The 10,390-nt window shown below is 36.1% G+C and overlaps 1 protein-coding gene and 1 long non-coding RNA gene across 6 annotated transcripts; one reads left to right on the top strand and one right to left on the bottom strand.

The window, feature by feature from the left end:
- Window positions 1-1,747: 1,747 nt before the first annotated feature.
- LOC139901250 (uncharacterized mitochondrial protein AtMg00810-like) lies at window positions 1,748-5,106 on the bottom strand. The gene is made up of 3 exons (XM_071883976.1): window positions 4,941-5,106; window positions 2,098-2,637; window positions 1,748-2,001 (listed from the first exon to the last, which is right to left on the bottom strand). The coding sequence occupies exons 1-3, from the start codon at window positions 5,104-5,106 to the stop codon at window positions 1,748-1,750; spliced, it is 960 nt and encodes a 319-aa protein (XP_071740077.1).
- Window positions 5,107-6,766: 1,660 nt separating this feature from the next.
- LOC139897597 (uncharacterized) lies at window positions 6,767-10,039 on the top strand. Of its 5 annotated transcripts, none has more exons than XR_011776686.1 (6): window positions 6,771-7,122; window positions 7,273-7,345; window positions 7,437-7,646; window positions 8,035-8,842; window positions 8,938-9,078; window positions 9,576-10,039. It is a non-coding gene; the product is annotated as an uncharacterized lncRNA (long non-coding RNA). The 5 variants fall into 5 exon arrangements; XR_011776685.1 differs by having other exon boundaries at window positions 6,789-7,122; window positions 8,035-8,218; window positions 8,562-9,078; XR_011776688.1 differs by having other exon boundaries at window positions 6,767-7,122; window positions 8,068-9,078.
- The last annotated feature ends 351 nt before the right edge of the window (window positions 10,040-10,390 follow it).

The raw sequence follows: 10,390 nt of genomic DNA, 5'->3' as shown, positions 1-10,390 counted from the left end.
GTCTTGAAACATATGCTTACATACAAGAACAAAGGAAGTAAGATTAATACCTCCTCAAGTAAATTGAGGGCTGTTTTGTATGATGAAGAAGGTGATGATCAAGTGTGTAAAACCCAATCCTTTGAAGCACTAACACCACCCTTTGAGTTAGTTAAGATTTAAACACTTAACTAACTAATTAACCAAGCTTGAAACCCTTTTGATTGCACTCAAAATTCTGGACAGCAACTTATCAAAAGATGATGATGTATTGAGTCTCAAAACTATGAAACCTCAAGAGATTATACCCCAAACTTGTAACCAACACTTAGTACAATAGTTAGGATTTTAATGACACTTGATTACCACTTGAAAAAACAAAATATTGAACCCCTTTTGCTGCTGAAGGATCACGACAGAAACAGCAAAGCAGGAGCCAAATTGCAGTTTTTTTTCTTGGTGTTTTTATGTGTATTACATGTGCACTTTGAGTCAAGGCCCTTGGTAAACTAATAGGCATGTACCTTGGCACTTGTGTGGTCTTAAAATAAACAAAACAAGCATGGGTGTGGCATCTTGGAGACCAAAATTCTGCACACCACATGTGTATTTTATAACAAGTTTTATTTTATAAAACTTATATTTATTTTATAAAACTTGTATAAAATAAGCATGTATTTGTTATTTGTAATTATTTCATAAACCATTTTATAAAATACAACATAATTATTTAAACCTATAAATAATTAAATCCACAACATATATAAATTATCCAAATAATTTATCTCAAGTGATCATAATTTAGAAAACCGATTTTCTAAAGTTCAAGTGTCGCGTATTCATTTAACAATCCAATCGTTAAAATAAATACAAATAAAGTGTTGATAAGCTTGTTATTGGGTATGACCCGACTTGGATCATAACATAGTGGCCACGTTAATTTAACATGTCTCTCGGGCATACGAAATACCTTCAATTGTGAGTTATAGCATTCCCTTTTTACTTTAACTTATTTTGGGAACTGAGAATACATGCGCATTTTACGTTTTACATACTAGACACGAGTACTTAAACTTTATATATGTGTGGGTTATACAACATCAGAAACATTCCCTTTAGCTCGGTAACTTTTAGTCATTGGTTTTTGAACTGGTGAACGCGAATCTTAGATATGGATCCATAGGGTTTGACATCCCCACTCGGGCTAGTAGCGCTAGCATTTAACGAGTGTTTAATACTTCGTAAACATACGCACTTGCCAAGTGTACTTTCAGGGGGTATAAACGTTAAGTTAGTTAACAAGTGCCCACGGTTAACATATACTTTATCATACTTTTTTGAAACGCTCTTTGTAGCACTGAAATCTCGTGGCCTACCTTACATACTGTTATACTTAAACTATAGCTCACCAACCTTTGTGTTGACGTTTTTAAGCATGTTTTTCTCAGGTGCTTAAGATTATTTGCTTCCGCTGTCGTGCTAGTCTTGCCGTAGACACCCGCTGCTCTAGTGTTATCACCGCATGAACTGTTTATCTTGCATTCAAACTTTAATACTTTTGAACTATGTTTTGTAACGACCTAAGGGTCACATACATTTATTCATGCTTGCTATTCGTAGAAGCATACTGTTGGTGTAAAACATTTGATGTCGGTTATGACGTCACCTTTTTATCGTGAATGCAACTTCTTTTATTACAGCATATAGTACTTAACCTTGTAATGATCCTGTTGTTGATGATTCGTACACGATGGTTTTGTACGGAGCATCACAGAATGCGTGGTAAATATTTTGTAAAAATGTCTACAAGTTGAAATCGTGTAGGCACATGCATGATGCGGACTTGGCCCTTAGAGACTTTCTCACGAACAAAATGTATATCAAGCTCTATATGTTTTGTTCTTTGATGTTGAACTGGGTTACCAGAAAGATATATGGCGATGACATTATCGCAGAAAACAAGCGTAACTTTATGTATATGGCACTTTAACTCAAGAAGTAAATTACGGATCAAACAGGATTCTGCCACAACATTGACAACACCTCAGTATTCAGATTCAGCACTAGAGTGGGAAACTGTAGGTTGACGTTTTCAAGACCAAGAAATTAAATTATTACCTAAGTAAGCACAGTAACCAGAAGTGGATCGTCTCGTATCCGGGCATCCAGCCCACTCAGCATCCGTGTAGGAGACTAAATTGGGCGATGGAGATTTAGAGATGATGAGTCCGAGTGATGATGTGCCATTAATATAACGAATAATGTGCTTAAGCGCATGCATGTGAGCGTCATGAGGTGCATGCATATGTAAGCATATCTGTTGAACTGCATATGATATGTTAGGTCGTGTAAAGATTAAATAGGGGAGTGCTCCTGCTAAACTTTGATAATATGTAGGATCAGAGTAAAGATTTCTGGGTGTTGCACTTTGTTTCCCATTTGTATCAACTGGAGTAGTAACCGTGTTACAATGTGATAAACCTCCTTGTAGAATTATTTCCTTAGCATAAGAAGTTTGGTTTAGGAATAATCCCTCATCAGTCCTGGTGACCGAAATACCTAGAAAGGAGTTCAAGGGACCCAGATTCTTCATAGCAAATTCGTTAGACATTAATAAATCTCGAAATGTATTAGATGATGTAGCAAGTATGATATCATCTACATAAAGTAACAAATATGCTTCATTCACACCATCATGATAAATAAATAAAGAGTGGTCACACTTGCTATGTGAAAAACCGATGGTAGACATAAAATCCGCAAACCGTTGATACCATGCACGTGGTGCTTGTTTCAACCCATAAAGTGACCATTTTAAAAGGCATACATGATTCGGACGGGACTTGTCTTTGAAACTAGTGGGTTGATACATGTAAAATGTTTCATTTAAATTTCCATGTAAAAAAGCATTTTTAGCATCTAGTTGGTGAATTGGCCAATTTCTAGACACGACAATACTAAGAACAGTGCGGATAGTGGTCGGTTTAACTACCAGGCTAAAAGCCTCATGACAATCAATGCCTAATTGTTATGAACACCAGTCACCCACAAGTCGAGCTTTGTCTCGCTCAAAAGTACCATCGGATTTGGTCTTGTGGCGATAGATCCACATAGACCTAATTATATGCATGTGTGATTGACGAGGTACAAGTTCTCATGTCCCATTATCAATCAAAGCTTTGTATTCATCGATCATGGCACGTCGCCAATTGGTGTCGCCCAAGGCTAGTTTCGGGTTTGATGGTATGGGTGATATAGTAGAGGAGGTAGTATATGTAGATCGATTGAATTGGATTTTTGGTTTATGGATCCCGTCCATTGCACGAGTGGTCATAGTACATGTGGGTAGTGCAGTTATATATTGTGTTGGTGGTGAAGTGGTAGAACTAGACGAAACACGAAGAGTTAGAGTGAGGTGCAGTATGTGGTGGGTGTTCGAATTGATTTGGCCTAAATTCAGTGTCAGGAGATTGGGCCGAAGGAGTAGTGGAGGGTGTTTGATTTTGGGCCGAACGAGAATTAGAAAATGTTTGATGTTGGGCTGAAGGTATTGAAGTAGAAGAAATGGGCTCAGAAGAGTGTTCATGGCAAGTTGGACTGTAGGTAGAGTGGGTATTAGATGGCCCATGAGTAGTGCTGGGCTCAGATGGACTAAGTGATTGTAGAAAAATTGGATGAATAGGTTCGTGAAAGAATTTATATTCTGATGGGTGCGTTTGTGTAGATGACGAGAAAGGAAAAACATGTTCATTAAAAATGACATGGCATGAGATAAGAATTTTCTTTGTGGATATATCGTAGCATTTCTAACCTCGATGATTTTTCGGATATCCTGAGAATACACACGGGTGTAGAGCGGGGTTGTAGTTTATTGATGGTAGTGGAAGGTATAAAAGGATAACAAAGACACCTGAAGACTCGTAAGTGGTTGAATCTGGAATGCGATGGTATAGCATTTGTGTGGGTGAGAGGTTTTTAAGAAGTTTGGTTGGAAGAATATATAGTAAGTAAGTGGTCATTTCTAGTGCACGTGGCCAAAAAGTTGCGGGAAGGGAAGAATGTGTCATTAAGGTACGCATGATATTGTTTATGGCACGCATTTTTCTTTCTGCTACACCATTTTGAGAAGAAGTGTGTGGACATAAGAAGCGAAAAACCATGCCGTGTCGACTACAAAATTGATGAAAGGATGACTTGTTATATTCGGTACCATTGTCGCATTGAAAGGTTTTGATTTGTTTACCGAATTGTGTTTTAATTAGTGTATGTAGGTTGAGAAAGGTATTATAAACTTGAGATTTGTTACTTAAAGGCATGGTCCAAAGAAATTTGGTGTAGTCATCGAGAAACAAAATATAATATTTATGTCTACCATTACTGAGTATGGGAGAAGTCCATAAATCACTATGAATTATATCAAGCGACATAAATGTAGAAGCAGTAGATGAATAAAAAGGTAAACGAACATGTTTTCCAAAAACACACGATTGACAAACTAAAGTTTTATTTAACGAATTACATTTAACGTAATTTTTATTTCTAAGCGAACGAAGCACGTAAACACCTGGTTGACCTAAGCGTTGATGCCATAAATCATGTGATAAAACAGAAAAAACATAAGGGAAACTTAAGTTGTTGAAGCTTGGTGTGATGGATAGGATATAGATCCCCGGTGCTATTACACCGCATTATGTGGGTCCCCGTCGGATATTCATTCACAGTAAAATCAAATGGATCAAATTCAAGTGAGATACAATTATCAATTGGCAGTCGACGAACAAAGATTAAATTTTTAATTAGTTGAGGTGCATACGAGACATTAGAGAGAAATAAACGTCGGTTAGGGTTTATGGGAAAAGTTGTTTGACCGACACCATTGATTGGAATTATGTGACCATTTCCTACAATAATACATTTAGAAGCATTTGAAGGATAATAAGAGATGAGATTACCTTTGTTACCTGTCACGTGAGATGTGGCACCCATATCAAGATACCAGTTTTCATCCGGAGGGTTTAAACTCATTGTATGCATTTCAGCTTCGATATCCATTGGTGTGGAGGAAGATGCTACCGAGTCTACAAAGTTATGACTAGGCCGAGGTCCTAAAATACTAGGCTGGCCCATTGGAGAGTTCTGTTGGGGCCAATTTGCAGTAGTCGGATAAGGCCAAGGGGGCAAAGAAGCTCAAGGTGTGTTCTGCCAAGCCCAAGGCCCATAAGGCCATTGCTTTTGATTAGGCCCATTTGTATCCTGTGAGTGTGGATTGTATCCATCGTTTGTACCTCGACCAGAGAAGCGGCCACGATGAGAAGACCCAGGACTTCGAGTGTTATACCCTCGATAATTGCCTCGACTTCGATTACCATGATTACGAGTGTTATAGGAACCAGAAGAGGCTTGATTGTTGACCGATGCACCAGTGGATGAGAGAAGAGCGCTTGCGACTGTGTTGGACGATTGAGATGCAGATTTTTGTTTGCGGGTTTCTTCCAGAATGAGCATCGATCGTGCCTGGTAGAACGATGGAAGTGGTTTGGTGAAGGAAATCATAGTGCCTACATCATTATAACTGTTGTTAAGACCGGTAATCAATTGTAAAACCATGGTGTCTTCATCCATTTTAGATCCGATATTAATTAATTGATCGACAACATTCTTCATTTCATGGCAATAGGAGGGGATGTTGGGGAACTTATCAAGTTTGATGTTCGAATATTGTTGTGTCAGTTGCACAATTCGAGAGTGTTCATTGTCATGAAAGATACCTTTGAGGCGTTCCCAAACCTGTTGAGCAGTGGAATTGTGTTCCATAACAGCAGGGGTAGGAATGATGTGGTCAATGACTTGGAAAGCTCTACAATGAATTTTGAAAGGCTCTGACCAGGAGCCATACTTGCTGTTTTGCATATAGAGTATAATAGGTATGTAATTTTTAATGTTACTGATTGTCATGGTAGGATGAAACTTAGATGCGTCTGCCATTGTTACTGAGTATTGTAAATTTAAATGAGATATATCAGTGGTCCATGATTATTTGTTTTAAAAGGCAAAGCTCCAAAGTGAGGTTAGTGGGGATTGAACCTGAGTCTCCTTTGAAAATTCTCAAACACCAACCACTCAACCACCCTTTTGAAGTTAGTGGTCCATGATTATAACATTATTGACCATTAAAAACTCTCTTCCACCATCTTATGTACCATTAAACATACATAAAACTATTTAATAAAACTACTATATTAGGTATACGTACCATTAAATATACATAAAACTATTTATTAACTATAGTTGCCGAGTCTATTAAAATTCATGTTTGTTACTTATATACTACCCCTAGTTCAGGTTTATTTATTATTGGGCTTATTGCATACTAGGCTGGGCTAAACTGGGTTGGGTTGTTTCATATCTCTCTTATCTATCATTAGATTAGATTATAATAATTTCCACATGTTAAAATCTGAACCCTTGAATGTGTTTCCTTAATTTGATCTGATCCATTTAAATTCATAATCACGTCATATAGCATTCTAAGCGGCAGTTAAGAAAATTAATTACCCTTTTAGCCCTAATTGCGTTGCGTTCCATTATCAAACAATTCTCTCATCATACCGAGCAAAACAAAACTCCATCGCAGAACTTCCCAACAGTCGCATGCAGATGCAGCCGGAACCTTCACAAATCACTCTCTCTTCCGATGCAGCCGGAACCTTCGCAAAACCTTCCCTACAATCGCACGGATCGATTTCTTGAATCAATAACTTCATATTCAATCTTTGGTTAGAAATTCTTAATTTTCTTTTTGATTTTTTGGTCATAAACTGCCGTCTCTGATGAATTGTGTTCGATTATATATATTTTATTGCATGTAATCATCGTTTTAACAGTGATAGTGATAATAATCTTAACTGTATGAGATTCGATTGGGGTTTTTAGAAATTTCAACTGTTCTACCTCGAAAATGTTTATGGAATAAAATCTCCCGTCTGATGAATTGTGTTCGATTAGAAAAATTTATTGCATGTAATCTTCGATTCAACATTGATAATTATCTTAACCGTAATTTTCTATTTACCCTAATCATCAAATTCGTTTTACATATTATCAGGTTTATGTTATTGATCGATGCATTTTACAAATGATCAGGTATGATGATTGCGTTTAACATATTGACAGAATTTCAATCTCATTATGATAGCAAATAATCGCCCATGATAACAGATATGACCAATTTATAGTGCATTTTGGATCTGCTAACTGATGTTTGTTTTTATAAAAATGTGTATGTGTATAAAGAAAAGGTTGCGGTTTGGGAGAATCATAGCGGTTTAAAGGGTCATTACACTTCTTTGCAAGATCAGCTACTAAAGTCAGTAGTGTTATTATATCATTATTATCTCTAAAATAGAATTTTGTATCTCAATAATCGTCTTATGATATATGTGCGTGCTTACTATTAGGAAAGTAGTAAAGAGGAAATGACGCTAAAAGAAGCATTGACGAGTGGAGTTGGATGCTTAAGATTGGATTTACAACAAGTGAGAGATTATCGTGATCGCCAGCTGTCATCTGTACAAGATTCGTCAGCTGCAGTGTTGAAATATAAGGAGTGGACTGGAAAATCAACAGCTGGATTGGGTAACCTGACAACAAAGTCAAAAGAGCTTGAGGTTCTTATTTCATGACTAATTTTTATTTTTATATGATTGCTTATTAATCAGTTATAAGTGGAAAGATGGGTGGATCAGGCAGGAAGGGTGGGTTTAGCATTTCGAAATGGGTCCAGGTCTATATGGGCAGTCGAACTTGAAATGTTTAATGGGGAGCCATAGCCCTGCCCCCTTATCCTTGAGAACGGGTCAAAGGGGTCGGGTCAAGTTGAGCTGAAAAACGTTTTCTCCATACTTCTTATTTTAATGAACTATCAAAGTAATCAAATATGATCACAGAAAATTTATTACTGAAAGAAGTTGCATAACACGATATTTTTACGTTACGTTGGAGTTTCCACATAATTCATGTTTTAACGTACTATAACAAGCTTCTGTTTTGGTACAGGTATTGAAAGGGAATATAAGAGTTGTTTTGCAGGTTTTGACCTTTATTGGTTGATGATGTCGCTGCCACTGAAACACAGGCTGTTACTTTTCCTACGTCAATCGAAAATCTTGGCCGATGCTGTGAACTAAGTTTTATTCGTTATATCCTACATGAAGTGAATTTAAATCTTCGTACAATTAAGGTGAGTGTATGGCTTCAATATGAAAGGTGTTGGATATATTGAATTTAGAATATTTTTTCTGTTACATATTGTTTCAGTGGCTTGCTAATAATTGATATAATTGTCTTCTACTGTAAGGTTTGAATGAAAGTTATAAATTTTACATATTTGTTGTGATATGATGTTATTGTTACTGTAATATACCTGTTTTGACTTGATAATATATCTTTGATTATTTGTATATGAAGATTTGACAAATCAAAATCATGGTTGGGTATATATACATTGTATACTGTGTACTGTATATTTTATACAATTGAAGTGTTTTATGTTTTTAAGTATTCTAAGTATTTTAAATTTTTAGATAAGAGATTGTTGTTCCAGTTGGGTTAGCTGCACCTGCACCTGCTCTTGGTGAGCCAGTGGACTGCGTTGCAACTTGTGTTGAGAAAATCACTTTCACACGGTGGTCTTGTGCGATGACTTTATGAGACTGCAAAGTTGATGCATGCTGCCTAGCATTGTGTATGACATACTGAAAAACTCCTTTGACTAATCACTTTTGTATTCCATTCAGGTTCATTAGCTTTGAATAAGGCTGAACCCGTAGCTAAAGAGTTATACAATATCGTGACATTTAATTAGGTTACTTCATGCTTAATGTTTCGTTTCTTGAAAAAAAGGGCTTCAAAATGATCATGAAACACCAGTGGATAACCATTTTGAATCATTGATGTTAGATTATGGGGCATTCAGGCCGTTTACTCTTGGTATGATTGGAACGACTTTGCTGTATACAATTTCGCTTTTATGCTTCATAAAGACGACCTCATGAAGTACATCGAGCCTAAATTACGCAGATTGTTCTTCAATAGATAATTGTAAGTCCAACCTCTCATTTTTTGTGCAACAATTTAACTTTATTTTTTTTTTTTTTTTTTTTTTTTTTTTTTTTTTTTTTGAGGTCTCAATTACAAGAACTCGGTTTAATTTAGGGTATGTTTTAGCTCTAATGGGTCAAATGTGTCCAAAGTCACAAATGAATTATTTTTGCAACCCGCTTTCTTTTGCTTTACTTCTAAGAAGAAGGTACTTATAGGAAAAAACTGCATGTTGTAACCAAAACAACTGAAAATATCATTAAGATTTTTTTATAGCACTTACATACAATATTATGAATTATAAAATTTTCATTTGAGCATGATGACCATCTCTATCTCAAGATGTTTGCAACATTTGTAGTTTTTTATGATTTGGTCTGTTGATGTTTAAACCGAAGTTGGAGATTTTTTAACTTATAAAGTTTCTTTAATCCTCATTCTTCTCCCAAATGTTTGTAATTAGAGTAATTTGTTGACATCATTATTACTTTTTTCAGTGTATATGAGTAGCTGAAAAGTAACTACAAAAGGTTAAAGGATAGTTGTCAAACACGCAGAAAAAGTATCTTCTACACCAAAAGGTATGTCTAAATTACCAGAGTGAACACATGTAGTCAGGTCAAATCTTGTATAACATTGAGTTCCTTTTGGGTAGACTACATCAACTATGTTATGTATAAGAGTCATTTAGGCTTAGTATACCTATGAGCTGATATTAAAACATATCAGATACATCAAGTTTGATAAATGATGTTAGATACATGATATTGAGTTCCTCTTGGGTCGCCAGCCTCATATATTGTGAAACATTTCAAATTTTGTATCATTTACTGTACAATTACTTTTACAACATAATGAAATATATTCCACCGTAATTGTAATTTTCTTCGTTTGCTAATGATTATTCATTCAAATACATTTATGGTACCTCTCAAAATAGATTTCATAATTATTTACTTTAATAACCATCGAAATCGCGGGTTATAATGTTATTATTATTTTTTTTTTTCTTTTTTTGATTTATTATTCACATATATTTCACTACTATTACTTATATCATTAGCATAAATAAGGCCTGCATCTCTTAGCGACTGGGCTGCAACATTGCACTCAATGTTATCCCTGATTCGAAGTATTTCTTAGCAACTGAGCTACAACATTGCACTCAAGGTTATCCCTGACCTGAAGTATCCACCAGGTTACCTTTCTCTTAGTGCGGGGCAGTGGGGAGGGGGTGTTTTACCGGCCATGCCGTCGGAGTGGTCCGGATTTCCTCCAGGGCAGTAGTTGTGGGCCGGTTATGCAACTATGG

This window comes from Rutidosis leptorrhynchoides, chromosome 3 (assembly GCF_046630445.1).
Source record: "Rutidosis leptorrhynchoides isolate AG116_Rl617_1_P2 chromosome 3, CSIRO_AGI_Rlap_v1, whole genome shotgun sequence".
In the NCBI taxonomy this organism is placed as follows: domain Eukaryota; kingdom Viridiplantae; phylum Streptophyta; class Magnoliopsida; order Asterales; family Asteraceae; genus Rutidosis; species Rutidosis leptorrhynchoides.
Note: the sequence above shows the minus strand (reverse complement) of the source record. Positions and strands in the feature narration are given on the sequence as shown.

Coding starts and splice junctions, on each gene's coding strand:
- LOC139901250 (XM_071883976.1), bottom strand. CDS start 5,106: ATGGGCCAGCCTAGTATTTTAGGACCTCGGCCTAGTCATAACTTTGTA. Junction 2,638..4,940: donor TGCCACATCTCACGTGACAG/GTAACAAAGGTA, acceptor TACTTTATGTAG/ATGATATCATACTTGCTACA. Junction 2,002..2,097: donor TGGTTACTGTGCTTACTTAG/GTAATAATTTAA, acceptor ATGTTGTGGCAG/AATCCTGTTTGATCCGTAAT.